Below are 13,639 nucleotides of genomic sequence, written 5' to 3'. Positions count from 1 at the left end.
CTACACTAAACAGTTTCAAATTTTCCTAACGAACAATCCGAATGCTGGAAGCTAAAAAGCAGGCCGGATCTTGGATCCAATGGTGTACCGGTCAAGCGAAGAATATAGTGAACATACTGGATATTCGGCATGTGTGTTACTTGAAGATTCTCTTGTAGTAGTTAGTAAACTCTGCTTTATTCTTCTTAGTTGCATGTTTTGGCCTCTGGCCCTGACAGATTCTGTGAACTTGTTGGCTCATTTTCAGTGCAACCGGGAAGGCACTCCCTGTTACTCTAAAAAACATGCTTAGTGTGCATGCATGACGTGACGCGCGTGAGCGATGTGAGAAGTAATAAACTTGTCTTTGTCTACATTAAGTAAATGTGCATTACTTAAGGTACTACGACAAATTGACTTAGCATGGAGTATCTAGCTAGCTACTCCTAGTTCACTAGATAACAGACGTATGCTACAATCGTGCACGTTTAGTGAATTTTGCACATGACTCACCTGGGGCGAACAGTCCACTCCTCGCTGGAGGATAGATCGACCCAGCGGCACCCTCTGCTCTGCTCTCCTCTCCCTATAAATCTAGAGGGCATGTATGCTTTGCTCCTCCATCAATCCAAAGACACAGCAGCAGCAACAGCTACTTGTTCATCCCATATCGTCCAAGCTAGTTAGTTACCCAGTTAGCTAGCTTAGTCGATCTGTAACACGGCACACTTAGCTAGCCAGCCACCATTGATTCAGCAACCGATGGCTGCTGCGCATGCCTTCTTCTCCTTCTCCTCGGTCGAGTCACTGCTCCATTCGGCTTCATGGGTAGCTGGAAATGGTGGCCGGAGCGGCCGCAACTGTAGCTTCTTCCGCCCTTCGCCTGTGATATGTCCCGGGCCGGAGCCTGCGTCCCATGAGCTGTCGGATGATTTTGACTTCCAGGTATTGAAGTATATATTGTTGTCGTACAAACAAAGAACATACATGGCAACAAAGGTACATGAATGCAATTTGAGAACATGCATGCTTATGTCTCTTTTGAATTAATTTGGGGATCAGTTTCATACATATTGGACGTAATGCCGAGACTAGTTCTCACCATAGATGCCTAGCCCTCAATATAAATGTCGCCTTCCACCAAAAGAATCTTTTAACCTGAGTTTAGAGATTCATTTTCTTTTCTTGGAAACAGTTTGGCATCTCAAGGTAACTTTGAATATCTTGTGGTCTGCTGGTTGTTCGTGCAACATCCTAGAATGACATCTACTCAGGAACCAAGGAGAGAGAGAAAATATGTGTACTTCATTCATAATCTAATGTCGTTTCTTTGAATCAGTACAATTTTCAAACTCTATCTTTGATTGTTAATTGTCATAAGATGTTAATAAAATACTACCTCCGTCCGAAAATACTTGTTGGAGAAATGGATGTATCTAGACGTATTTTAGTTTTTGATACATTCATTTTTATCTATTTCCCCCACAAGTATTTCCAGACAGAGGGTGTATAAACCTACCATACAATGAAAGTAGTTTTAATATGTTTTCATACATTGATAGTAAAATTTGGAGAAATTTGGGTTCATACTTCTTTAGGATATCATAGATAGCAACATTAGCATGTACTGTCGGTCATGGAAAAACCAAAGGTACTTGAATGTAAGTAGCATGCATGTTTATGTCATTTTTCTAATTACTTCGGGGGTTCGATTTCACACCTATCAGAGCTGATGTCACATTTGAGTCTCGCAATGGGTGTTCATTGTCAACATAAATATCACATTCAACCAAAAAAAACTCTCTTAACCTCAATTTGGCAATTCGTGAATTGCTTAAAGATAAGTTTGAATATTGTGTGTTGTGCTGGTAGTTTGTGCAACATCCTAAAGTGACATCTACGGAGATAATGATGAGAAAAACAAGGTATACACTTCATTAGAAAATTATTCACATATTTTGGAATGACCACAGTTTTAGATATACATATATATCTTTGATGTTAATTTTGATAAGATGTGAACAAAATATAAACCTACGGCATCACTGGTATTTGTATTGAAAAAATTTATTGTAAGAGCTATCACCCGGCCAGCCTGAGTATTTTATTCATATATTAATAGTCAAACTTGAAGAATTTTGGATGCATATTTTTTATCACGTCATCTACTTTCAAACTGAGATAATATATGGTATCTATTGCACTTCTGTAAACTCTATATTTTTTATAAAAGAAGTTTGCTCTCTCTACAACACTAGGAAAGCCTAAGGAATGTTCAAGCGTTGCTGCAACAACCTCTGAAGAGTAGAGGAGGCATGTTGACAACTGTTGATCACCTAAAGCGCCTCTGCATCGACCACTATTTCCAAGACGAAATTGATACCATCATGGGCTCATGTGTGGATCTCATCCATAGTGATGATCTGCTTGATGCAACCCTTTCTTCGAGGATGATGAGGGAAGCTGGATATTATTTTTCGGCAGGCCAGTAACATACACGTTTAGTATGTTGAGTTAGATAAAAACACAAGTTTAGGAAGGTTGGGTGCAATTTGGTCTATGAAATGAATTAAGATGATAACTTTGCTGGAAAAAAATCTAAGATTAGCCAAGTCTAATATTTAACTTTTAAGGTTTCCTTGTGGAGCATTTAAGAACCTCCCTTCAGATGTATTGTTCTCACTATTTATGACATGTGCCTAATACCCTTCTCCACGATGTTGCAGACGATGTTCTACGGAAGTTCATGAACAATAATGGTGATTTCAACCTCGGGCTTAGCAATGACATTAGAGGGCTACTGAGCTTGCAAGACATGTCACACCTCAACATGGGAGAATCATCACTCTACAAGGCAAATGAATTCTCAAGCAAGCACCTTAGATTTGCAATTAAGTATTTGGAGCCAAACCTTGCAAGATATGTGAGCCAGTCACTAGACCATCCCTATCATGTGAGCCTGATGCAGTACAAGGCAAGGCACCATCTGAGCTACCTCCAAAACTTGCCCACTAGGAACATGGCAATTGAGAATCTAGCACTTGCAGAGTTTCAGATTAAGAAGTTACAACATCAGAGGGAAGGGCAGGAGGTTAAGAGGTATAAACATAATAAACTAGTGTCCTTCCATGATTAATTTTCTACAAGATGGTCAATATGCGCATCATCTTGATAAGAGTGTAATGCTAGAACTAGTGGTCAAATTTACTAGTTCATATTTTTTATTGCTCATGTATTCCCATGACTAAAGGATTGGTGGTTTTTACTATATGAAAATTTCCTTTTCTCAAAGATGGTGGATTGATCTGGGATTGGCTCAAGAAATACCGGCTGCAAGGGATCAAGTTCTTAAATGGTACATGTGGGCCATGACTGCCCTTGAGGGTTTCTCTTTCTCTAGATATCGGGTTGAGACCACAAAGATCATCTCCATGGTCTACATTGTGGATGACATCTTTGATCTTGTCGCCACACAAGAAGAGCTCTCCCTCTTTAATGAAGCAATCAAAACGTGAGCACTGATGTTCCCTTAATAAATAAGCTTAATGCATTTTGTAGAAGTAATATAGTTACCTTTGTTCATCAAGAAATGAAGTATTAAATATGTCCAGTCAAATATACAAACTTATTTAACTTTGATGTATAATATATGCAGATTTGTTAAGATTGTTTCAAAATAAGCAATCTATGCAATATTTTCATAGATTAATAGTTTTCTAAATATTTATTGCATATTCCTACAAAAAAGTGCAAAGCATTGCATCTTAGAGATTGTTTATGACCAAAATGTCATAACTTTGCTAATGGAATAAAAGAATCATGGATTAGTTAAGACATTATACATGATATGAAAATATTGCTTTTATTGAAGTTTGAAACATAAATGCACATTTTGGCAGATGGGATCTTGCAGCCATTGATTCACTCCCAAGCTACATGATATCATGTTACAAGGCTCTTTACACAGTCACAAATGACATCTCCGATATGGTCAAGAAAGAGCATGGATTGAACCCTATCAATCATCTCAAGAAAGCTGTATGTCTGCTAAAAGGCTTCTTCATTTTCATTAATTTGATTATTCTGAGCAACTAAATATTAACCCTAGCACCTCACATATTTTTACGTATTAAATCATTTAATTTTAATCTCTGTTAATTAAAAAACATGTGAGGATTTGTGTTAAGTTCCTTATTTTTGTATGTACTCTCCCTTCCTACCCCACCTCCTCCATTTCTGATTTTGAAGATCAACCCGAACGGCTTTCCTTTAAAACCGTTCCAACCCCCAATCTTATTGGCTAACTAAATAAAATAATGTGTTTACTGATAAGTCAATAAGTGTCGATTAGATTACTAACTAAAGTTACCTTTTACTACGTAATCATATTAACTAAAATGATAGGTAAATCATGGTGACTACGTACAAAATATATGTGTCCTGTTGCAATGCAAGGAAATTATCTAGTTGTATTTACAATAAAAATATATAATAAAATTATACTCAAGGAATTAATCTTACCTTCCTTCATTTTTTCTTGTAGTGGGCAACTTTGTTTGATGGATTCATGATCGAGGGGAAATGGTTATCTACTAATCAGGCCCCTACATCCAAGGACTATCTAAGAAACGGCATCATCACTTCAGGAGTACCTCTTGTATTCTTGCATATTTTCTTCATGCTAGGCCATGATTTAACAGAGGACAACAGAGACTACATCTTTCGAATAATATCTTGCCCTGCAAAGATCATGAGGCTCTGCGACGACATGGGTAGTGCAAAGGTGATAACACACCAACAATTTGTCATACATATTCTTCCGGGCACCACCAAAAATTTTACTTGAATAAATTCCATATATATTTGTCTGAGTGCGCATACACGTCAACATTCAACAAATTTGGCATGATCATACATTTTTTCATCATGTAGGATGAATCGCAAGAAGGACTCGATGGATCGTACAAGGAGTTGTATCAGAGAGAAAATTCTCAAGGTGACGTGGAGGAACACATGCTGGAGATAATCGCGGGTGAGTGGGAGGATCTGAATAGGGAATGCTTCTCTGGAACAAATTCAACACTATCTCATGCCTTTGTCGGCACGTCACTCAACTTCGCGAGGATGGTCCGCGTCATGTATGGCTATGATGATGAGCATAGGCTCCCCATCCTTGAGGATTACACCAGGATGTTGCTCTTCTGAATCATGCATGCTACCACGTACGAACCCAATGTTTCTGTAATAGAAATTGGATAGGAAGCCTATCATAAAAAAATGCATGCTAGCCCATTGTATGCAAGTCTATAAATGTAGTGCAACATTTTTTTCTAGGGTTGCCACGTAGGATGTTGACCAGTATCCTGCACCATTAGCGTATGTGTTCCAAGTAATAAGACAATAAATATACTTTGCAAAAAAACCTAACCAGCCTGCAAGCTCATGCATGTGTTGCAATGTACGACGAGATGCATATGAAAGTGTTGGAACTGAACATATTGAAATACTTATTTGTCTATGAAATTGTGAATGTATGAGAAGATTGTTGGGCTGCACAACTTTATGACATTGTGCATGTTGCTTTAGTGCAAGAAGTGGATTAATTTTAGTTGCAGATATGCTCTCTATATACAACAAGGAAGATCGATAAACATGGGAACCCCTGGGATAGACATGGGAACCCCTAGGAAGAATGTAGAGGTGAAGCATTGTGGGATCAAACCCCACATAAATATCGTGAAGGAACTTTTTGTACGAACAATGCTAATGGATAATGATATCCAACCAGAAAAAGAAACTACCTTTTATATCATTGGTTGCATGGAAGGTAGGAATGCAGGTAAACCAATACTATCGTGTTCCTTTGGAAGCACGTCATATTTTGGCTTATGTGATCTTGGTTCTTCAATTAATATTATTCCTTACAGTCTCTATGCTAAAATCTTCAATGATATATCCCCTTCTGCCTTTGAGAAAACTGACATTGTCATTAAGCTTGCTTGAAATTGATAGGGAAACTGTATGGCAACCTTAGAAATGTCAGTGTTATTGTTGGCTCGTTTATTTACCTCATTGACATCTTTCTCTTAGGGATCATTGTCAGATATTATTCAGGACAACTTTTTCGAATGGTGCAGGTGTAGAGATCCATCGAATAAAGAATATTGAATCTCTCAAGTTCGGACAAGAAAAGGGTAGAATTTCCCTTTTCCGCAATAATAAATAAACCTTATCTACCGGAATCTCAAGAAGAAGAAGAAGAAGAGGGAGAATTGACTGAACTTGCCGAGATACACCTTCAAATCCTGAGAACGAGATAGAAAGCATGGGATGGGAGTTGAAAATGAAGAGATAGCGGAAGTTGAAAGAACTATGGGATGAAGAGCAAGACGTGTCAACCACCAAGAAGATAATGAAGCCGGTTTGGTGAACCTGTACAACGTACCACACTTTTGTTCCTTTAACCTCATTATATATGGTGTTTTGATCAAAGAAAATAAATCATCATTGTTGCAGTCCAATCTCTTTCTCGTTCTAGTGATGCCGAGCTCAAACCCGTATTATCTCATAATCCTTGTCGCATGGCCATGCTTGTCTAGGTTGGATCACGCGAGGGGGCCGAGATTATATCTCTCAAGATCAAAGGGGAAAGTCCCATCTTGCTCGACAATCTCGCATGGCGTGAGTCTGGACAAGCCAGAAACGGATCTTTGTAACTACCCAATTACGGAGTAATGTTTGGTCGTCCCAAAGCAGGTGAGTCACCACCCTGAGACCATGCGCCAGCTCAGCTCTTAGGACATGGAACATATGTTGTACTAGAGACTCGCAAATGACCCATCGATGTGTGTCATGGTTGGGTTTATCCGACCTAATATCTATATATTGGAGCTCGGATCCAATTAGGTCCATGCAGTTTGATTAGCGTCCAACGCTCCATGGCTAGTGAGATTAAGCCATCCACCTATTGCATGCCGGTCTAGTCTAATGTGAGTCCAAATATCACTTTCTGACCATGGACCTTTTAGAACATATCATTTTTTTTCGAAAAGGGGGGGCTCCCCGGCCTCTGCATCAGAAGGATGCATACGGCCATCTTATTAAACAAAAAAAGGCAAAAGTGCCAACAAGGTTCCACAGTCTCCAGCTAAACCAAAAGGAAAAAGAGACAAGCAGCTCACACAGAGCTCCAGGCGGCTAGATATACAAACTAGCCCAAAAAAGATGCCACAACCGGCTGGCTAACAATAGATAGGGAAACTAATTGCCTATCCTATTACATGATCGCCATCCAAACCGGTTGAAGATATCCCGAGAGACCATCTCCCAACGGATAGATCCAGTAACCAAATGCTCCCTGGCCTCCATCGGAGTGAGTAGCGACCATGAACGGATCAGTGCCGTAGCTCGGAAAATAACCTGCAAAACATGAATCCGTGATGTTCTGTTAAAAACCAAATCATTTCTGCAATTCCAGATAGTCCATAACAAAGCGCAAACTCCAACCCGAATATGTCTTGTGAGAACAGGCCCAACCCCATGAAGCCATGTCCCAAATAAAGCAATGAGAGAAGTCGGTGGAGGAATATTAAAAGCAATATGAATCGTCCGCCAAAGAACTCTAGCCAACGGGCAATCAAAGAATAAATGCTTAATCGTCTCATCCCGATCACAGAAACTACACCTAGTAGGACCTGTCCAATTGCGTTTAATCAAGTTGTCCTTTGTTATAATAACTTGTTTATGGACAAACCACATAAACACTTTTACTTTTAAAGGCACCTTGACAGCCCAAACAAACTTAGAAGTTGGAATATCAGTCGAATTAATAACATCAATATACATTGATTTAACTGTAAATACTCCAGAGCTAGTCAACTTCCAACGCAATACATCGGGTCGGTGAGAAAGCTGAACCTCCATTAGTCTCCTTACTAGATGAAGCCATTCTTCCCAACGATTGCCCGCTAGCAACCGTCGAAACTGAATATTAAGGGGGATAGATTGGAATATCGTTGCCACGAACACCTCACGTCGTTGAGCAATCCGATATAAAGACGGATATTGAATGGCTAAAGGTGATTCACCAAGCCAAGTATCCTCCCAGAAACGGGTACTTGTACCGTTTCTAATAACAAATCTCGTCCTATTGAACAAAGATTGTTTGACTTTCATAAGTCCTTTCCAGAAAGGCGAATCAGTCGGCCTGACTGCGACCTGGGACAATGTTTTAGTTTGGAGGTACTTGTTACGAAGGATCTGTGCCCACATGGCCTCAGTCCCGGAAGACAGCTTCCACAACCACTTACTAAGAAGACATCTGTTCTTGACTTCAAGATTTTCAATACCGAGACCCCCTTGGTCTTTCGGTCTACAGATGATGTCCCATTTAGCAAGCCCGTACTTTCTTTTAAGTTCATCACCCTGCCAAAAGAAGCGCGACCGATAGAAGTCCAGTCTTTTCCTAACACCAACTGGGACCTCAAAGAAAGATAAGAGAAACATAGGCATACTCGTGAGCACCGAATTAATCAAAATCAACCGGCCTCCGTATGACATGAGCTTACCCTTCCAGCAACTCAGTTTTTTCTCAAATCGATCCTCGATGCACTTCCATTCTCTGTTTGTTAGCCTACGATGGTGAATCGGGATACCAAGGTAAGAGAAGGGTAAACTCCCCAACTCGCACCCAAACAACTGCCTATAAGACTCCTGGTCGTATTTGGCTCTACCAAAGCAGAACAATTCGCTCTTATGGAAGTTAATCTTTAACCCGGTTAATTGTTCAAACAGGCATAACACAAGCTTCATATTTCTCGCCTTGGCCAAATCATGCTCCATAAAGATGATTGTATCATCGGCGTACTGAAGGATGGAAACACCTCCCTCCACAAGGTGAGGAACCAAACCACTCACTTGACCATTTTCCTTAGCCCGGCCTATCAAAATTGCTAACATATCCACCACAATGTTAAACAGGATAGGGGACATCGGATCTCCTTGTCTTAGGCCTTTATGTGACTGGAAATAATGACCTATGTCGTCATTCACTTTAATTCCCACACTCCCTTTTTGCGTAAATGATTGGACCTGTCGGCGCCAGGCTTCATCAAAACCTTTCATACGCAATGCCTATTGGAGGAATGGCCACTTAACTTTATCGTACGCTTTTTCGAAATCCACCTTAAAAATTACTCCATCTAATTTTTTGGAATGGATTTCATGGAGCGTTTCATGAAGGACAACCACCCCTTCAAGGATGTTCCTGTCCGGCATGAAAGTAGTTTGGGATTGTTGCACCACAGATTGCGCAATCTGTGTGAGCCTATTAGTTCCGACCTTGGTGAAGATTTTGAAACTGACATTGAGGAGGCAGATCGGCCTGAACTGCTCAATCCTCGCAGCATCCGTTTTCTTCGGAAGCAATGTGATAGTTCCAAAATTCAAGTGAAATAATTGAAGCTGTCCAGAGAATAGATCATGAAACATAGGCAATAAAGCCCCTTAATAATGTGCCAGCACTTTTTATAGAACTTAGCCGGGAACCCATCCGGACCGGGAGCCTTATTGTTTTCCATTTGTGCAATAGCATCGAACACCTCCTTTTCTGAGAACGGGGCAACCAGGATATCATTATCAGCAGCAGTCAATTGAGGCACGTCCTCAACGGCCTGGACTCATCGAGGGACACACAATTTGCCTCCGGCGGTCCAAAAAGCTGTCTATAGTATTCGGTAATATAGGTTTTGAGATTATCCTGCCCTAAAATAGTACCCTCATCCTGCTCTAGCTGAAAGATCCGCTTCTTTCTGTGTTTACCATTAGCAATGAGGTGGAAGAATTGAGTATTCGTGTCCCCTTGGACTACTTTGCGGACCTTGGCACGCAAAGCCCACTTCAATTCTTCTTCGCGGAGAAGTTCTTTCAGCCTCTTCTCCGCCTCATTTTTAACTTGGAGCTCGGTAGGCAACAACAGCACGGATTCAGCTTTTACGTCCAATGCATGTACAAGAGAGAGGAGCCTATCCTTCTCAATCTTATACACCCCACTTAGATGCTTAGCCCAACCCCGTAAGAAGCTTCTCAAATGCCTAATTTTATTCTGCCAGCACTCGACCGCCGTCCTTCCTCCAACACCCTTAGCCCACTCCCTGGCTATGATGTCTAAGAATCCCTCACGTTCGAACCAGGCCATCTCAAAAGAGAAGGTGTTTTTGTTTCCTATATGGTTCGGCTCCCCTGAGTCCACGAACAAAGGTGTGTGATCGGAGATTCCCCGCGTGAGAGCTTGCACCGTAACAAGAGGGAACTTCTGTTCCCACTCCACGCTGGCGAGAACCCGATCAAGCTTCTCATATGTCGGGTTTGGCAGAGCATTAGCCCAGGTAAACTGTCTACCAGTGAGCTCTATCTCCCTTAGATCTAAGCTTTCAATAATAGTATTGAACATAAACGACCACCTGCCGTCGAAGTTATCATTGTTTTTCTCCTCTCTCCTTCTAAAGATATTGAAATCACCCCCGACCAAAATCGGAAGCTGTTCGGACCCACATATCCGAACCAGATCCGCCAGAAACTCCGGTTTAAGCTCGGGTTGGGCGGCACCATAAACCGCTACCAATGCCCAGTTGAACCCATCAACTTTAGACCTAACTCGAAACTTTACCGCGAAGTCACCCATTACTACACTCCGGACTTCAAGGGAATCACATCTCACACCCAGTAAGATGCCCCCCGATCGACCTCGTGGCGGGAGGCAATGCCAATCGAACTCAAGACCACCCACAAGAGAGGAAAGAAACTGCGGCGCAAAATTATCTCGACCGGTTTCCGACAGAGCAACGAAATCTAACCGATGTTCCAGAGAAGCTTCAGCAGGAAACCTCCTTTTAGCCAAGTCTTTCAGACCTCTGCTATTCCAAAAGATTCCTTTCATAGTTCATCATGGAATTTTTTAGCAGTCCGAATCCTAGCACTCCTACGAACAGCAGAGTCGGGATAAATTTTTCGTTTCCACTTACACCTTAGCTTGGGGTGCTCCGTCACCCGGTCCTCATAACCGGACTGAACGGAATTGCTATCTACATCATCTAAGGGCACATCCTCGCCCTCCGACTCCTGATTAGAAGGTGCTAGATCCGCACATAGATTATTTAGCACTCTAAACCCTAACGCATCAATTTCCTCATCATTCATGGGCTTGACCGCAGCAAGATGACTAATAGTCTCTAAGGCCCGCTCCGCCTCTAAATCTAACATATCATTCACCGAGTTGGAGATTTCAATATCATTAGTGCCTAGAGAAACTCCTAATTGGTTTGCATTATTAACAATCTCCTCAGGAGCAAAATGCAATAACAAATTAGATATGTTAACGGACATACCAGTAGATAGCGCAGCATCGTGAAGCTTGGCCTCCCTCATAGCGCACCGCTGCTGCGTATCGTCCACCTCCGGAAGGTCCAGAACGCGGGCACTGATCCGTCTCCCCGTCGAGACCGGGTCTGGGATACCGCCGAAGGCAACAACCTCCTCTCGAGAATGAGAAGGCTGCGGGCTCCCGATGCCCTCAGACAAGTGCCCGGCGGGTGTGGCAAGAGGCGGGACAGCTGGGCCACCTGCCCACGCCCTCCTCCTGCACCGCCCACCGACTCAGAGCGAAGCGTCGAAGTCGCCGAGGAAGTGATCCTCCTGACCGCAGACGAAGAAGGAGAGTCTAGGGACACCTGCCCCAGCCCCTCCTCCCCCGGCGTCCCGGGGGATGCTGGCGCCATAAGTAGGGTCTGAGGAGGGGGAGTCGAAGCCACCTGCCTCGGGCTCCCGCTCCTATCGCTGGCGGCCCCCGACATGGCCGATGACACCAACGTCTGTATAGGTAGGGAAGAGGACAAGGCCACCTGCCTTGACCCCGGTCCCATAAGGCCCCCCTCGGTCATAGATGACAATGTCGGAACCACCTCAACCGGTATAGCAAGGAAAATAGGAGCGACCTCCGGCTCTACATCCCGAACTGCAGTCTCAGCAAAGTCCAAAGAAGGAAGTGTGTGCTCAAACTCATCATCAGTCTCTACCCTATCACTCCATAGCCTGGGAGGCGCAGAAGCAGGCTCAAAGGACCCAAAACGCAGAGTCGTCGTGGGTACCGAAGGCGGAGAGGAACCAGCTCCGGACCCCTCCCCAGGCAACTGAGCATCAGGACGAGATCCGGTCGAACCCTCTCAAGCAGACTCGTCTGGCGCCCCCGTGGCTCCTGCACCACCATCACTCTCGTGCATATCAACATCATCCCCAGCAACCTCGTCAACAAACATCTCAATGTCCTCAAACTCTATGTCGAGCGGGAATACCTCTCCCCTATATGTCCAGTGAACGACATCAGGCACGAAGTCAACATTCAGAACACTCACCAATATCCGAGCCACTCCATGAGCCCGAGTGAAAGCCATATCCACTCTCTCCGTTTTTCCAACCATGATACCCATACTCGCTACAACTCGAACGTCCTGCAGAGGCTTAGATGGGGCCCCAGAAAACCGCAACCAGATCTGCGTAAGCGGCTTGCCTTTAGGCTCCACCTTCGTCCACTCGTGAAACTCCAAAATACACGTAGTACCTGGAACTCTACACAAGCCAAAACTCAGTAATCTCTGTAAATCCTCCACAGAAGGGAAATCCACCTTAAAGACATTCGCTTCGAGTCTGACCAGCTCCCACTGATAGTCCCCCGGTGCCAACTCCTGAAGTCTGTGGATAATCTGAGCCTCAGTCACCTCGCCCTGAGTTGCTTTCACAATCCCGGTAGTCATGCACTGTGTATCCTCGGGAATCTCCCTCGCATCCGGGGACTCGAAGAACAATAACTCCGCACAGTACAGCCCATACATAGTCAGAGATGGAGCCTGGTCACGCACTAATGGGCAATCTCCCGAATCATGTGCAAGCTTGCCACACGAGTCACACAGCTCTGCGACACACTCTGCAATAAAATGGCCCTTCTCACCACACCGGTAACACAGCATCCTCTCCTTCTTGCGCGCCCATTTGGCCGCCCTCTCGGAGTCAGACCTGTCTGATGTATCACCTACAGCCCCAGGCACCGGAACATCAACCTTGGCCAGTGCCGTTACCACCTCCATAGCCTGAGAAGTAATGTCCGTAGACTGAGCAGAATCCGTCTCAACCGTGGTGACCCTCTGGTCAACAGCAACCGGAGGCGGAGGATGCCGACGAAACCTACCACGGCCCCCGCCCCGACCACCCCGACGTCCATGGAATCCACCTCTCTGGCGGGGGTCCGGGCCGGACGCCCCCTCGACAAAGCCACCAGGAGGCCCGAGGAAAGGTCTCTCAGCAGACCCGTCACTCTGCCACGAATAGCCTCGGCCTCCACCGGTAGACGAGGAACCGCGGTGCTGTCCGTCACCATAAGCATCAACTCCATCATCACCCCACTGATCACGGGGCGCCTCAACAGACTCTCGAACTGTCCACTCCTTCCTGGGCTGCGAAGATCCTGACCGATACTGAGCCGGCCTCGCTGCATAGTGCGGCGGCGGAGCAGCCCGAGGCGGAGCACCACCCGGGGCCGACACCACATTACCAGGCCCGCCGCCACGACCCATGACTGTGGACACCTGAGGCGACGGCCCCGGAGGTCGCG

General features: G+C 44.1%; 2 protein-coding genes across 2 annotated transcripts; one reads left to right on the top strand and one right to left on the bottom strand.

The window, feature by feature from the left end:
- The first annotated feature begins 691 nt into the window (after positions 1 to 691).
- Positions 692 to 6,421, top strand: LOC125529189 (S-(+)-linalool synthase, chloroplastic-like). The gene is made up of 7 exons (XM_048693601.2): positions 692 to 924; positions 2,238 to 2,463; positions 2,706 to 3,078; positions 3,272 to 3,490; positions 3,879 to 4,017; positions 4,523 to 4,762; positions 4,912 to 6,421. Exons 1-7 carry the CDS (start codon positions 742 to 744, stop codon positions 5,182 to 5,184), a joined length of 1,653 nt encoding a protein of 550 aa, XP_048549558.2. The 5' UTR covers positions 692 to 741; the 3' UTR covers positions 5,185 to 6,421.
- A 3,204-nt stretch (positions 6,422 to 9,625) lies between these two features.
- Positions 9,626 to 10,660, bottom strand: LOC147963801 (uncharacterized). Its single transcript, XM_087529714.1, has one exon. The coding sequence runs from the start codon at positions 10,658 to 10,660 to the stop codon at positions 9,626 to 9,628; it is 1,035 nt and encodes a 344-aa protein (XP_087385840.1).
- Between the last annotated feature and the right edge of the window lie 2,979 nt (positions 10,661 to 13,639).

Source organism: Triticum urartu, chromosome 6A (genome assembly GCF_056163025.1).
Source record: "Triticum urartu cultivar PI428250 chromosome 6A, HENAU_Tu73, whole genome shotgun sequence".
Taxonomy (NCBI): domain Eukaryota; kingdom Viridiplantae; phylum Streptophyta; class Magnoliopsida; order Poales; family Poaceae; genus Triticum; species Triticum urartu.
This window is presented reverse-complemented; position numbering and strand designations above follow the sequence as displayed.

Excerpts from the sequence above, each read along its gene's own strand:
- LOC125529189 (XM_048693601.2), top strand. The coding sequence starts at position 742 with ATGGCTGCTGCGCATGCCTTCTTCTCCTTCTCCTCGGTCGAGTCACTG. Across the intron at positions 3,491-3,878 it reads TTTAATGAAGCAATCAAAAC|ATGGGATCTTGCAGCCATTG; the intron begins GTGAGCACTGAT and ends ACATTTTGGCAG. Across the intron at positions 4,763-4,911 it reads ACGACATGGGTAGTGCAAAG|GATGAATCGCAAGAAGGACT; the intron begins GTGATAACACAC and ends TTCATCATGTAG.
- LOC147963801 (XM_087529714.1), bottom strand. The coding sequence starts at position 10,660 with ATGGGTGACTTCGCGGTAAAGTTTCGAGTTAGGTCTAAAGTTGATGGG.